This window comes from Meleagris gallopavo, chromosome Z (genome assembly GCF_905368555.1).
Source record: "Meleagris gallopavo chromosome Z, MGAL_WU_HG_1.1, whole genome shotgun sequence".
Classification (NCBI taxonomy): domain Eukaryota; kingdom Metazoa; phylum Chordata; class Aves; order Galliformes; family Phasianidae; genus Meleagris; species Meleagris gallopavo.
The window spans coordinates 47,763,813-47,779,542 of NC_139435.1; the positions used below are offsets into that span (position 1 = coordinate 47,763,813).

The 15,730-nt window shown below is 46.4% G+C and overlaps 1 protein-coding gene across 1 annotated transcript; it reads left to right on the top strand.

The window, feature by feature from the left end:
• Positions 1-1,981: 1,981 nt before the first annotated feature.
• Positions 1,982-5,051, top strand: LOC146542265 (E3 ubiquitin-protein ligase PHF7-like). The gene is made up of 9 exons (XM_085213227.1): positions 1,982-2,033; positions 2,305-2,396; positions 2,484-2,585; positions 2,846-2,970; positions 3,163-3,325; positions 3,420-3,526; positions 3,748-3,861; positions 4,014-4,132; positions 4,297-5,051. The coding sequence occupies exons 1-9, from the start codon at positions 1,982-1,984 to the stop codon at positions 5,049-5,051; spliced, it is 1,629 nt and encodes a 542-aa protein (XP_085069353.1).
• Positions 5,052-15,730: the final 10,679 nt, after the last annotated feature.

The following is a 15,730-nucleotide window of genomic DNA, read 5'->3' on the forward strand; positions in this document are numbered from 1 at the left end:
AGAATACCATATACCTATTAGTAACATATTTTAGAAACATAGTTACCAAATTACCTAACAAATTCTTTCTCACAAAGCTGCAATAGATTTTAGATGTTCTAAACAATGTGGGTACAGTATTCTGAACTAGGAAACGTATTGTAAGGTTGTTCCTTAGACCGGCAGAAGCGAAATACATGTAACAAACTTTCGAGGAGTCAGGGCCTTTACACAAAGCAGAACTGTCCCACTTTGTGGGAATGTTAGGATGACATAGGCAGGCTCCAAGATACTCCCCTCTATCCTCTTTCCGAGCTTCTCTCTATGCAAGCAAGGACAGACGAATGACCAGACCAATGACCCAGTGTAAAAGGGGTACAAATGTTAGGGGGGTAATTAAACAATTAAGAGGCTATGTTTATGCTTATGCTGTAAAACAGACACCCAAAAGTTACGACCAAATGTTTGGTAAGAAAGCAATTGTTAGAAGGCAATTAACCAATTAAGATATTTGTGTTTGGGCAGCAAAGATTTGTGTTTACTTGGTGTTTGTATGATTAGTGAAGCATTGCGAAAGAGTACGAACCTGCAGTACTCAGCCAATGAGGAACCAGGGGAGAAAGAGATAAGCGTCGGGCAGTAGGGGATAAAGATGTAGCACTGTTTTCTCCTGCTTGCAGGAGGCCCGCCATTGCAATCGCAAATAAAATCTGCTTTATCAGAGAGACCGTCCTAGAAAATTATTTGGATATTTCCAACACGCATATCTGCCGGGATAGCAGCACGATGGGTGGCAGACAATCCAGGAGATTCCTGGAGTCTGCTGAGGATTATTTCCTCCTCCAGGTACTAGACGGACCGACCCGAGGTGAAGCCCTACTGGACCCGGTGCTCACCAGTGCAGAGGTGATAGACGTTTTGAATCACAGGATCCTGGGATGGCTTGGGTTGGAAGGGACATTACATTCTATCTGAAGTTCCAAACTCCTGCAGTGTGTTGGTTGCCACCCACTAGATCAGGCTGCCCGAAGCCCTATCCAGTGAGACCTTGAGCGTCTCCACGGAGGGCGGCTCTCTAGTCGCGGGGGCTCCCCCATCAGCGTTGGCCTGACTTTCACGGAGAAGCTGACTCTCATGGTCAGGCTGGATGAGCAGGGATGCTCCAGTGTGACTCCAGGACTGCAGCCCTGGACAAGGAACAGCTCCTCTCCTGTCCCTGGATGCTGGCCATTGCCAGCAGGTCAAAGAAAGCAAACCTCACAATTTTCTCTGACTCGTTTTATACGCAGGCTTGAAAGGAATCGTGGCCTGCCTATGCCACTTTGCCTCTGGGAACCGTATAAGGGTTGAAGCTTAGATGTGTGAAGACTTGGACAGGAAAGCATCATAAAACCCACCCAACCCCAAGTGCCTGCTGTGGGAGCGCTGCCAGCCAGCAGGCCAGGTTGGAGCAGGGCCCTGTCCAACCCGGCCTGGAGCGCCTGCAGGGATGCGCACCCGCAGCTTCTCTGGGCAGCTGTGCCAGGGCCTCACAGCCCTCTGAGTGAGGAATTCCCTCTCGCAGTTCACCGGATCTCCTCTTTTCTCAGCTCAAAACCTTGTCCTGCCACCATCAGACCGTGGAAAGTCACTCAGAACACACACTAGAAATGCTGGCTGTGCTGTTGACGCGCAGACCCTTTATTAGACTCTGCTGCGATGTCCAAGCACGGGCACGGCACAAAAGGCCTGAGGGAGGCCATCCTTGCTCCCTGCTGATGGCAGCACCGGGCTCCTCGCCCTGCGCTGCCACAGGAGCCGCCGCCCTCCCGCATGGGTGCCGCGCCCTCAGCCCTCAGTGAGGGGGCGACCGTGATGTCACCGTGATGTCACAGTGGTGGCCATTGTGACCCGCGGGGCCGGGAGCAGAGCAAAGGCTGCCGGGCTGGGGCTGTGCTCATTGCGGCCTGGTGAGGCGCGGAGAGAGGAGGGACTCTCTTGACTCTCTTGTTTCTTGCCGTCAATGCCGATGATGTCTGAACAGAAGGAGGAGGCCCCCAACTCTGGGGAGCCAGGTGAGAGCCCCGTGTCCCTGCGTGCGGCTCCCCACTGCCGGGCAGAGAGCAGCTGGGGGTCTGCCTGCGGCTGGAAGGGGTGGAAGGGGCGGGCAGGGGCTCTCCAGCGCCGCGGGCAGGCAGGGCCCCTCTGCTCCTTGGCCAGGGGGCGAGCTTGGGCTCTGGCTGCCCGCTGGTGCTGCTGGGCCTCTGCAATGCCCTCCACCCCCTCCAGCCCTGACTCCGCCAGGTGCTCACCACTGCTCACGGTTGCTCTCTCCTTCCTCTCCAGTGTGCGTGCTGTGCCGCCGGGCACAGGTCAACCCGGACATCTGCGGGCGGACATTTGCCAACGGTGGGCTCTGTGCCCACGAATTCTGCTTGGTGAGTTCCCTCAAGGGCTAGGGCTCCTGCCAGGGACGTTCCCTTCCTTGCTGGCCTCACGAGATCCCGCTCTTTTCTCTCCTACAGTTCTTTGCCGATGGCCTTTTGGAGTGGAGATGCCCAATGGGGGGAATTTTTGGCTTCTCCATTGGTGCCGTCCAGCGCACCATCCAGCTGGCAGACCAGAAGGTGAGGACCTGAACGGAACGGGGAGCTTGGTGCCGGCAGAGGCTCGCACCAAAGTTTTGCCTGGGCTTATGGAAAGCGATCGTGGCCCTTCCAACCGGCTCCGGGACAAAGTCCCACCACAGCAGACGAGCCTCATCTGCCAGGCCGCTCCGCAGAGTGTGAGGCAGCGGTGCCCACACCCTGCGCCCTGCCTGGAGAAGTGGGGCCAGGCGCGGAGGCCCCGAGCCCACCGCTGACGGGAACCGCTCTGCTCTTTTCAGCACTGCTTTGTCTGCGGCGGGAGGGGAGCTACCATCAGCTGCGCGGAGACAGGCTGTGAGCGCAGCTTCCATCTGCCCTGCACCGAGGACGGGCAGTGCATCACCCAATACTTTGGGCAGCACAGGTAAGGGCTGTCAGCAGCAGCCAAGCTGCCGTTCCTCCCTGTCCCTCCCAGGGAGGAACCCGCAGCGACACCTCCCAGCATCCTGCCAGAGCCAGAGCCAGAGCCAGAGCCCAGGCCTGGCGCTCTTTCCTGGTCCTCTGCGCTCCTCACAGCACTTCTCACCACGCCCGTCCCTTCTGTCCTCCTGCGCAGGTCCTTCTGCTGGGAGCATCGCCCTCAGCAGGCAGCGGAGGCAGCTCCGTCGCAGAACACCATCTGCGTCATCTGCCTGGAGCCCGTGGGGGACAGCACGTCCTACCACACCATGGTGTGCCCCGTGTGCAAACAGGCCTGGTTCCACCGGGCCTGCATCAGGGTAGGAGTCCTCCCCTCGCCCCGTGGGCACGGCTGGTGCTCAGCAGCAGCCAGCCCCGCTCACGCTCATGCTCACGCTTGTGCTTCTCCTGCAGAAACACGCCCTGCACGCTGCCACCATGCGTTTCTTCTGCCCCGTCTGCGGAGGCAAAAGGCGATTCCGATCCCAAATGACCACGCTGGGGATCCAAATTCCAATCAGGTTGGTGTCCTTCTGCCCGGCTCTGCAGACGCTCAGGCACAGGTGCTGTGCCTGCCCACGAACTGCCCCGGCAGGCCCAGCCCCTTGCCATCCTGCAAGCATCGGTCTCAGCTTCACGGAGCAGCTGGGAATGAGCTCAAGGAGGATGAACGGGGGTGCCCTGGATCTGCCTCACGCCTGGGGCACCGGGGACTCATCTCATTCCCTCTCTTCTCTGGCAGGAGACCATCTTGGTGGGACGACGCAGCATACCAGTCGCTGCGAGAAAGGCACAGGCGCTGCGATGCCAGCATGTGCCTTTACCGAGGAGGCAGGGAGAGGGCAGAGGAAAAGGGGTGAGTGACCTCCGCAGTCCTCTGGGACTCTGCGTGGGATCTCAGCCTCACCATAGGCTGGGGGGAGCAAGGGCTGAGCACCAGAGCTGTGCCGGCTGCTCCCTGCCTTGGCTTGTTTTGTCCTCACAGCCACAACCTGTTTGCTTCCGCAGGCTCTGGCAGCTGCTGCTCTGCAGGTCCTGTGGCTCAGAAGGCACGCACTGGTGCTGCTCCTTCTGGGCCATGCGCGGAAACGGCTGGGAGTGCGACACCTGCGCTGGTGCGGGCACCGGTAAGAGGCAAAGAGCCGTGTGCGCGGGACTGGGGCCAGGCAAGGCCTGGCAGCGGGTGCTCAGGGCGGCCTTGCCACGGTCTCTCTGCCCCAGGAAGGATGGCAGCCTGTCCTGCCGTGGGGATGCATGTTCATCCTGCTGACCTTCTTGTCTCTCCTTACAGCCTCCCGCCCCAACTCTGATCCTGCCAGCCCCAGCACTTCCAGCCCAATGGTACAGGGGCCATCCCACAGCTTTCCGGCGCCTGAAAACACCAGTTCTGGCCCCACCAGCCAGGCAGCAACGGGCCCATCCTGCAGCTCCCAGCTGCCCGAGCTCAGCGTGCAGCCCAGAGTGCCTGCAACAGAGCAGAGGGCAACCCACCCAAGCCCATCTGAGGAGCAGGACACCCCTCAGCAGCGCCGAGGACGTGGTGGGAGGAGACGGGCACCAGCTGCAGGTGCTGAGACCGGTGCCCAGAGCCCCAGCAGACGGGGGACCGCGCGGTCCTCCAGAACCTCCTCGGCACCTGCTCCCACACAGCGTGCCAGGCAGCGGGGGACCGGCCGCACAAGAAGCCGCTCCCCGCTGCAAGGTCGGGCCTCAGGCTCCCACAGTCAGCCCCGAAGGCGTCATGCTGGGAGCCATACAACAGCCCAAGGTGCTCCACGCAGCACCCGCACCTCGGCCACACCAGCAGCACCGAGGTCCTCGAGGGCTTCCCCTCTGCCTGCACGCACCAGACAATCCAGGCAACGAGGGCGGGCCCGCACTCGAAGCCGATCCCCAGTGGGGCGTCGCGCTTCAACTTCCCGCAGCCGGCCCCGACGAGACCGTGGCAGCCGGTCCAGGCAGCGGGGGCCAGCCCGGGCACGAAGCCGCTCCCGGGCAAACCATCAGGGAAGGCGTCCCCACAGCCAGTCCCGAAGACGGCGCTGATGCCGCCGCGTCCCATCCCCACGTGACGGCTGTGGTCCCAAGCGGCAAAGAAAATCAACCTTGAAAAGAGTCCACCTATGCTGCCTTCATCCTTCGGTGGACCAGCCCAGACACAAAGCCACTCCCGGTTCCAGCATCAGAGAAGACATCCCCACAACCAGTCCCAAAGACAGCGCGGAATCAGCCATGTCCCATCCTGGCGTCATGGTTGTGGTTCCAAGTGGCAAAAAAAATAAACCTTAAATATACTTCCCACATGTTGGCTCCAGTTTTCTCTGCTTGTCCTGTGGTGGGCAGTGTTAGGAGCTGAGACCATGGGGTTCTCTTCTCCCCAGCACCTTCCCAGATGGTTGCCGTGGAGTTATCTTTACATCTATCTGTGTCCGTGACGGGGGACAGCATGCCCGCAGGCCCAACGGCCTGGAAAAAAAGGGGCGGGGACGGGGGCGGATCGACGGTTTATAGGCCAGTTCAGCCCATTTCTGTGACTAACGGGCACAGGGGACCCACAGACCCACATCCTAGGAAAGGAAAAACGGGAGAAGGGTGGAAGGGTAGGGAGATCTGGGACGGGCCTCTAAGTGATTATTCTTTTGCATCATTGTCTCAAAGCTTACTGGGGAGAGAGATGAACAAGTCCAAGCAAGTCCTGGGCAAGGGTTGAGAAATCCTTTGTTTTGAGGGCGCTGATGGACAAGTTCTGGGCAAGGGTTGTGAAATCCTTTGAGGGATACAAATGGACCAGGCCATGGTCAGTGAGAGAAAGATAAGCTGCATCTTAATGGCCGTGTAGCAGTCTTTTGTGTGGGCTTATCTCGAGGAAGATGGCCATCTCAGGTGGTGCTGCACGTAAGTCTCACCCAAGCGCCCAGGAATGCCATGATGGCAGTAGAATAAGGATAAAATGGGGACCTACAATCATGAGGTAGAGTTTTCTTGCAAGAGATTCCTCATGAAGAGGTTTCTGCCATGAGAAGCCTCACAACCTGCCTCTCTCCCTCCTGGACTTGCTCTGCGCACCACCACGATGCTGAAGAAGAATAAAGGTGTCTGCCATCAGATTCCTCACCATGGAATTCCTGCATGCTGACGGACTCTCCTGGGCCTGCTGCCTGAGTCCTGCTGCTTCCTCCCGGATTGGCTCTGCGACTTCTTCCTGCCACCTGCTTGCTGCCCAAGGCCGGCCACGCTGCTGCTCTCCCCCCCACTGCTTTTGCCTCGGACCTTCGAAACGTTGAGCACCGGGACCGCTGCTGGATCCTGGTGGTGACTATCTCCGCTTTATGCAATTCTTGCTTCTTTCCTATCTTTTCTATCACCCTCCTTCCTTTCCCCGTCTCCCTGATTAGGATTTATAATAAACTGGTTGGACCAACATTTGAACCATTGTTTCTTAATCTCAAGCTGGGTATGCAGATATTGAAAGAATCTCATCTTCCTCTTATAAATTGGAGCAAGCCAGGGCCTAAGAACAAAACAGCAGCAGTGATCTGAGGAGGAAAGTCAGTTTCCTAAATATGATATATGAATGCAAGCCAGCATGTGTTGGTTTCATTCTTCAGTGCACCACCTCATTCTCTTGGTAACTGCTTTTTATCTGTTTGTATATTTCTATGTATTCTAATTTTTTAGGCCCTTTCCATTCTGAGGGAACACTGCAGGGCATTCATTCCATCAGTCATGTAGCTCTTCCCATTTTTTGCATGCTGCTGTTCGCTATTTGTGTGAATCCCATTCAAGAACTGTTTTCACTAAGATGCACATAGTGTTAGAAATAAATTACACAATTCAGACTGTAATCCTCAATCTAGTTTCATTGCTAGTTCCACTGGGGATTTGAGAAGCTGCCTAATGCCCTTGGTGAATGCTGCTGACAGGTGTGCAGCAGACACCAGAGAGAGAGAGGAGAGAAGCAGGCATTCAGTTTTACTCTGCATGAATGGGCTATTTTTCTCAGGCAGATAAAAGAAATGCAGACAAAAATTTACTGCCTCAGAGTAGCCCAGGAATGTGTGTCTGTCCATGCATCCTGTTGGTGCTTGGAGGGTCTATCACTTGCTGTGAGTACAGGGAAGTTTGCCTGACTTTGTCAGAGGTATCATCTTCTCTCTTCCTCTACGGAGAAATTGCTTTGCCATGTAGGTCAGCATCACAATGTAAATCTTAAGGAAAGATTTGGAGATGTCTGAACAAATCATGCTGTTGGGCCACCTGTGACTGTCTGATTCTTTTCTTCTCCTGCAGCTTGAGCAGAGCTGCCACCTTGATTATTATTATCTCTGTCAGACTCCTTTCCTTCCTGAAAAGAGGTAAAACTTTCCTATTTTGAAAGCCCAGCAGGGCAGGGTTGATCAGTCACATCCTGTGGGGCAGTGACAAATGTGTTTCTTTTTCAACTAACTTTTTAAACTGACATTACGATCTGAAAAATAAGCCCATCCTACCTGTCATCCTGAAAACAGATCCAAAATTCACAAGATTCTCTCTTCCAGAGTCCACAACACACAAGAGTAAGTTTGTGGTTTCTATTATCAGAGAAATTATTCAGCTTGGGATATCCAAATACTGCATGATATCCGTACATCAGATTCTCAACTAGTGTCAGGCTAACCACTAGCTCTTTATCTCATAGAATCATAGAATCTTTGAAGTTGGAAGGAACACTTAAAAGTCACCTAATCCAGATAACCTGCAACAATCAGGGTTACCAACAGCTGCATCAGGGTGCTCAGAGCTGCTTCTCCTGACTTTATCTGCATTTTGCTGGACAAACTTTTATCTGAACATGGGTTCCCATAAAGAGGTAATGGCAATAATGGAGTTCCTTTTGGTTTTAAAAGCTGCTCATCTACAGAAGACTGTTTTCTTTCAAACATACATGTTTTCACTATTTTCCTGGGAGTCATAGCTAAGAAAATTTGAGTAATCTTCACCATTTTCATACTTGCTTTTGTTTCGACACAGCTAGTACATTCTCTCTCTGCACAGCTTATAGAAGCACACTGACACAAAGCTGTATGTCAGTGTGTGAGTCCCTTATGTCCTGCTATTAAGTCCCTGCCTACTGTGACTAGCACTGTATCTATTCATATGATAAAAAGAAAGCTGAAGCCACTTATTTAATCTATTGCTTTACAGATGGTGCCTTTGTTATCTGGGACTGCTGTGGGGAAAAGAAACCTCACTGCACAAAAGCAATTGCAGGTTTTACATGTTTAACTAAACCAAACAAAAGCAAAAACAAGCAAACAAACGACACACACACACACGGCAACTAATCTGCAGCAAAGATAAAGAAGGTTCGAGGCAAAGTGGTGAGGTTGTTCTGGGTTCCTGGAAAGCTCTGATGACCGGACAGAGACAGCTCAGAGCATGAGATGGGATTGAGATGTGGAGGCTTGTCACCTGCTGTACTGCTGCAGGTCACCTCCAGCGTGATGCCAGAACTCTGGCTACATCTGATCCTGCTGAAAAAGCAGAGGTTTTCATCATGAGCACAGTGATGCTGCTTTCTCAAGCAGGCTAGCTCGACTTAGAAGAGAATCTTTAAGAAGTCAGGTTATTTGTTGAATGAATCACTGACTTGTTTGCTGTTTGCATGTACTTCAGAAACTGCTGATGGTTTCAGGCTCCCTCTTTTCCTCAGCAGAAATGAAATTCATTGATTATGGAGGTTTTTAATAGCATCATCCAAGCAAAAAACTTCAAGACTGTGTGTTAAATCAAGTCTTCGTGTTGGTTTGTACTGTGTTTTCTTACATTTGTATCCGTTTTCACCACTCTTCATGCAAGAAGGGGAAGAAGAATGTATTTTCTTTCCATTTTATCTTTCTGGAGCAGGTACTCTTGCTGTTCTCCAGACACAGACAAACCTTGTCTTAAATTGTCTTTTATTCTCAGTCACTATCTCTGTTAATCATCAATACCCTGCCTGTGAATTTAGCCTCAATTCTTTAAAGTACAGATGCTTCCTTGCATATTCCTGCTAGTAATGCCTTTTCTCATTTGATTTTTTTTTATACCTTTACTGTAGTCCATATCCATTTAAGTGAAGAGGAAGAGGAGTAGACACTTACTCACATGGGAATCCAGAAGTACTAGCTTTCTAGTAGAGGACTAAAATCAGGCTTGCTGTGTAGAATATCAAATAAGCCAAGTGATGATCATGGTATTTGTGAGGCTGCTGCTGATTTAGGACTAAAAAGCACTATGCTTCTCTGGATTCAGTCTTCCGTTCACTGGAATTTTACAATATTAGAGTAATAGTGAGCATTGAATCAGTGAGTGAAAACTAAGGAACAAAACAGAAAAAGTATCTGAGGAGTAGACAGACAGATATTTCTGAGCACCTTGTCAATATACAGCTGTGTAGTATGAATGACAGTGGGAAATACTGTCAGCCTGCTCTTGTATGCTGCACAGAAAATCATAAGGCAAGTTGCAAACTAGTTAAGCATCAAGGCTTGTTTAATTGCAATAAAAGCAGCATATTCCATCTACAACATAATGGACATTAAAGGACTATTACAGGTTCTCTAGGCTTCAGAATTTCTGATTAATATCATATGCATAAAACCACCAGCCCAGGATCTATGCTACATTTAACTATGCTTATTAAAATCTTATTTCAATCCTTGTTATTGTACTTTTGTTACTCTGCTTCACATCTTGTTGCTGCTGAATGTTTCTATGCTGTTAGTCCAGAGGAGTCAGTGGTGGCAAATGTTCCAGAAGTTTTAGTGGTCTAATATTAGGAGACTCACAGTTAAATAAATTATCTGTTGAAAGCAAGGAAAATGTGAGGCTTTTCAGAATAGTGCTTTTAGAAAACTAACATACTTCCTGTGTTTCTTTTGTCCATTGAGATCATCTTTGGGATTTTTCGTTTTTCTTAGCTAAGACCGTATATCACCCTGGGAAGTAGGGATAGGGTCATGTGCTGCAAATCATATATTAGCCAAAGTTAGCCAAAAGCTAACTTTTTGTCAAAAATATTTGGAGCTGAATAAATCTGCTTCTCAAAAGAGAGGAAAATTGTAATTGCCTAAGAAAAGATGATTTTGAACTCAAAAGAGCCAAATCTGCAAAGGTACTTGTTTACAGAGCCATACTGAGGTTTTGGCTAATGAGCTTTATTTTCACAGTTGGGACATGGTGACTCTGTGTCCCTAGGTGGTTGCAATGACTCATTTGACAGATGGTAACGGATGATGTCACCCAAAAATCAGGTTTTGTTTGGCATTTTGAGCATTAATTTTGAAAATAAATGTTTATTCCTATTTTTCTACGTCCTGTCATCCTAACTCTGAAGAACTTGAATCATATTTGACCATGCAACCTACCTGTTAGTTTTCATTCAATTTTTGGCCTGTTCTGGCAGATGGTCAGAGGCTCAAAGATATTTATTTCATATGTATACTGTAAGAAACTGGCAGCTACTCACAAAAAGGGACCTGAATCTAGCTGTGACAAAAGAGAGAGGGGAAGAACTTGGCTGTCTTCTTCTAGCTGGTAGCTGCAAGCAAAGGGCAAGGTGGGAAACAAAAGTCCAGATTAGTGCCCCAGGAGGGGCAAAGACAGTTACAGTTCAGCTTCTTCCTAAGACACCTCCTAAGAGACATCAGCCAGCTGGTCAGTCAGCATGCACGAGTTGACTGATCCATTAGCACATACACAGTCATGTCATATGGTATCAAGCACATCAAGCAGGGAATAGGAGAGGAAAGAGGATGGGCAGCAAGAAAAAGTAGGGGACATGGCACATGTCCTCAGAAAAAAATAATCTTAGTTTATTTACTGCTTAATTCCATGAACAAATTCTTTACCTCACCATCATGTGTCCAGTCTGGAGAACTTGGTCAGGAACATGAGAATGAACAGCTGAGGAGGAGCTGCTCTTCAGCCTGTAGTCCTGATGTGTTTTCCATTCCTCCTCCTTTCAGTGGCTAGTTATGTATAATATGGTCAGATATATAACAGATAAAAACTCAGCACTCAAAAAGTAGAAGTACTTTCTGACATGGTTTGGGATTGTTATTCTGAAAGGAACTACAGAATAACAGAATGGCAGAAGCCAACAACTTCTCTGAAAGACCCCATGAGTTTGATAGAGGATGGCTAAATCCACACTTCAAAATTCGTTACTGGCTTTAATCAGATTTACTCAGGCTTCTAAGTCTAATTATTTCAGTGATCTTTAAAAAAAGATCAGCCTTGCTTGCCAAGTAGATTTTCTGTATTTGAAACGTAAGTAATTATCATAAAAATTAGAGAGAGTATAGAAGTGATCTTCTGAAATTCAATAGAATATTGCTCTTTTAGTCTTTACATTTCAGCAGTACAAACTGAAGCCAGTAATCCCCATGATTTTGTGCATATACTTTGCTTTGATAGCATTACTTTGCAAAATGTTCAGTAAAGTTACATTTTTATCATTATTTCTTTTGTTAGTCAATCAGGAATAGCCAACATCTTTAGATGTCTCATTTTCCTTTTCTCTTTTAAGGAAACATTCATCTAAGCTCAGATCTTCAATCCATCTGCATTCACATTTCAGCAAGGTACTTAAGTCTGCTATTTTACTGATGTTTTGATAATTTTTTACACTGAGCAATGGGCCTAACTCCACTAAAAATGTTGACCCAGGATAGTACAGGAAAAGGCAAAAGGGCAAGAATCTTTTTGTCTTCAGGGTTTAGTTGTTGCCTTATATCAATAGCTTTTAAAGTCTTGCCTTTATATTTAATCAAACACCTTAGTAATTTTGTATATGAGGGAGCAGCAGAATATACCTAAACCATGCTCAGTATATAGTCTTTTAGTTACTTTATTGTGTTTTTATTAGTGTAAATCCTAATCTCATCGCCTTCTGATTTAATTAGCCTCTCTTTTTCTTGCTGTCTGTCACTGTGCTTCATTGAACATTTTTGTACATCTGTTGTACTGTTTGCAGTGGGATGAGGAGAGAAGGGCCAGCAAATATTAGCAGCTTATACGGGATCATCTAGTATCATGGTGTTTGTACAATTCTCATTGTAAAAAGTGGTGCATAGATGTGATGCTCTGAACCAGGAGGCACTGTGCTTTGGATGGAAACAGAAAAAAGGGATTTAATACCACAGGTATTTCCTTTGAAATAATGCTTCACCGCCTATTTCACTTGTATTATTGCCTGTTCTTCAGAAAAATGCATTTAAAATGGGTCATGTATGCTTTATGGGGAAGGTGCCTTATTGATAATATAAGAGAATAAAAAGAAAATATAAGAGAATATTCTGAGAATAAATTCTCAGAAGCATACATATTTTGTCAGACTAGCTGATTGCTATCAGATATGTGTACAGTGGTATGTAGCATGGGAAAGTCATTGTGAAAGAAAAAGTTGAGTGTTCTTTTCCTTTTTCTTTGAATGTACTGGGAGTAATTAGAATTTTGATGCAGGGGTGCCTTCTTTAATACCTCAGAGTTTATCTAGATGGGAACCTGCAGGACATGGTGAAGAAAATTGGATGGTAGAGAAGAGGCATTTGGAGGCTACTCAATGACTGGTGGAGAGAGGAGCCTGTCAGTTGATCTCTGTTCAGCTGCAGCATGGAAACTACCTGAACCACTGATTGATCACCTGAGGCAAGGACTGGGTTAGCCATGGGAGCACAGGTGAAGGCAATTCACCTGTGTGACCAGAAGGGGTAGAGCCTGGCCTCACTTAAGAGCTGACTACAACTGAGAAAGTATCTCTTTCTGGAGATCCCTTCTTTGTGGAGTCTTTCATTGTATGCCTGATTCTTTGAATGTGGGTGAACATTCCTTTTCTGTTTGTTTCTTTCCATTTCTCCATGATATTCTTCCTAACACCACGATTCTTTTTCCAGCTGTAGCAGCTGCAAAACCAAAAGCTGCTAAAACTCTACCTCTTTTCCAAGGACAGGGCTGAACTGCATCTATGGTGATTGCAATACATTCTCATCTCAACCATTTAGAAAGGTCTCCAAAGCTGGAGGAACTGTGAAACTCTCAGGTAGTCTGTTTCAATGCTTCCTCACCCTTAGTATTTGAATTTAGCTAATGCAAGTCACACTTGCTAAAACATGGAGATACTATTCCTCGATTTTCTTTAGCATCTCGTGTATCTGAAGGCTCTTGCCATGTCTTAAAGACTTAATTGTTCTTTCTCAGGATGAGACACACATGTGGCTGAGGATGATTTAGTCTACTTTCATGCTGAAGTTTTGTCTCCAGCTTTCCACCACCAATAGTGTCCTCCTCTCTCAAAGTCAACATATGGGAGTGATTTTATTCAAAAACTAAGCTTGAAGAGTGAAAGAACTGGTAGGCTGAAGAACCATACAAACTTTGCTGTCCTAACTGAGGTGTCGGAGCAACAGCCAAATGCAGGAACCACAGCAGTTTTCCCCTTCTGGCAGCAAGTATGATTTATTTCAGCTTGAACTGGCCAGGGAGTCAATACTGTGGTAAAAGGGTAGTGTATAGGAGCAACATCCCATGTTTCATGAAGGTTATTAAATTCACACACATTAAGATTAGTTGGGAGGGCTCATATCTGAACATCAAGAGAAGGAGAGAACTAGAAACGGGAAAATCCCTCATGGCCGCACAGGAAGAGAAACAATGGCAGTGCCTGGATGTGTGCCACATCTTAAGTTTTCTCTATTGGTCTGCAGGTGATTTCTCCTCAACTACATTTATTTTTCCCGTGGTCATGATATAGTTTTCATCAGGTCCTAATCTAACTCCCTCCTGCTTTCACTCCAATTTGTTAAGGTTATTTTGAATTCTAAGCCTGTCTCCAATCAAACAGCAGCCAGTCCCTCAATTATCTGTTGTCTGAGGATTTATTAGGCATATCCTATAATGCCATTTTGTGGTTCTATGATTAGTAAAATTCATAATAAAATTTTAATTAAAATTATTTTTATTTAAAATAAAAAATTAATAAAATTAACAATTCTGATAAAGACTAAAACATCAAATACTGATAGATCCAGACACAACTTGCAGAATCTCCCTGGTTTCATCTTCCTCACTTGACAGAAAAACACTGATAGCTATTTGCTAAGTACATTCTTTCAGACGTCAGTCCCCACCTTATGTTTAGCTGTGGTACCCATTACTTCTTTCTTGTGAGATTGTTAATGAAAATAGCTATCTTGCCCATTATACAGTAAGAAGGGATGAATTTCAGACTCAAAAGGATAAAGTACAAAGTGGAAAAAAAATCTTAAATCCATTGTCTTGTATAAAACACTTTTCTTAACACCACTTTCCAAGAAGAGAATTAATTTATTAAAAGGTGTTACTGACGTATATTGAACACAAGTGAAATGAATCTTCTGTACTGAGGATTAACCCAATGACCTCTTAATTGGAATGGGCAAAAGCGCACGCCTGATTAATGATGGCAGTTCTGTCAGTGAATGCTAACTCATTTTTGGTCATTTGTGTGGCTGTATTCTTTCATATACTTTCCACATGACTCTAAATATATTTCTGGCAGCACAGAATCTAAGCTGGATCTACATCCATGCTGTCCCATTCATTTCTTGGGAATTTCTCCTGTTTTGTATCAATCAAACTGACTGACACATTCTGTGTCCTGATGGAAACATAGTTTAATTCAGGTTCATTTCTGCTATACCTTAGTGGAGTAACTGCAGTTCAGGTATTGAGATTTTTACAAATACTTCTTAGTCTCCTTTAAAGCTGTGTGATAGTAAAATTGAAACTTGAAAATATATGCCACCATTACTATGAATGTGTTCCAAGAGCAATGAAAATAAACTATTTAAATTGTCAAAATTTCTGTGAAATCCTATTAGCATTTTTCTCTGCTACTCAGTAACTTTGCCTTTGAGAGATTAGGGAGAGATTTTTTTTTCCTCTTTGAATTATAAAATATGTTTTTAATTGAATAGCTCCCATTCTTCTTAGCAATTCATTCATCCCTATTTCATGAAAATTTCAAAGCCTGAAATATAAAACTGTATTTAGTTTATTCTTAGGGAAAAAGAAATGAGACATGATTTATTGCAGGGTTGTTATGGTAGGTTATGGTTGGACTTGATGATCTTTAAGGTCTTTTCCAACCTGAGTGATTCTATGATTCTAAATAAAACATCTGCAGATATATCCTAGTAAAACTGATGATCAGTTGCACTTGTTCCTGAATCTTACTTATTTAGAGATGATTTTGGGGGGTTCAGAATGATTGTTTTTGCCAAATTCCATTACATAATGTAAATAATGTTGATAGTTTTTTCTCTAAGACATATAAGATATTTAATGAATATCCAAATATGGCTATATGGATATGGAAATGTACATATGTAAGTCTGGAGTAGATACTACAGCCTGTTAGTTATCATCAAGAATAGCATGTAAATTTCTTGAAGAGAGGATATTTTGATGCTTACTTAAATAGTATTCTCTTAGAGAATATTTGAATAGTACTCTTTCCCAGCGATGAGCAAAAAGGAAATCTATTATATGAAGACATAATACCAATGTCTACTCCAGGTCAAAAGCCAAGCAAGCTTTTTCAGGGGAAACCAGGACAGTTCAGGGGAAAATTTGTTTTACTATTAAAATAATTGAAATGATATTTAAAAAAATATATATACCACACTTATAAAGTTAGCCTGCAAACCATTCCCAAGTAGTTG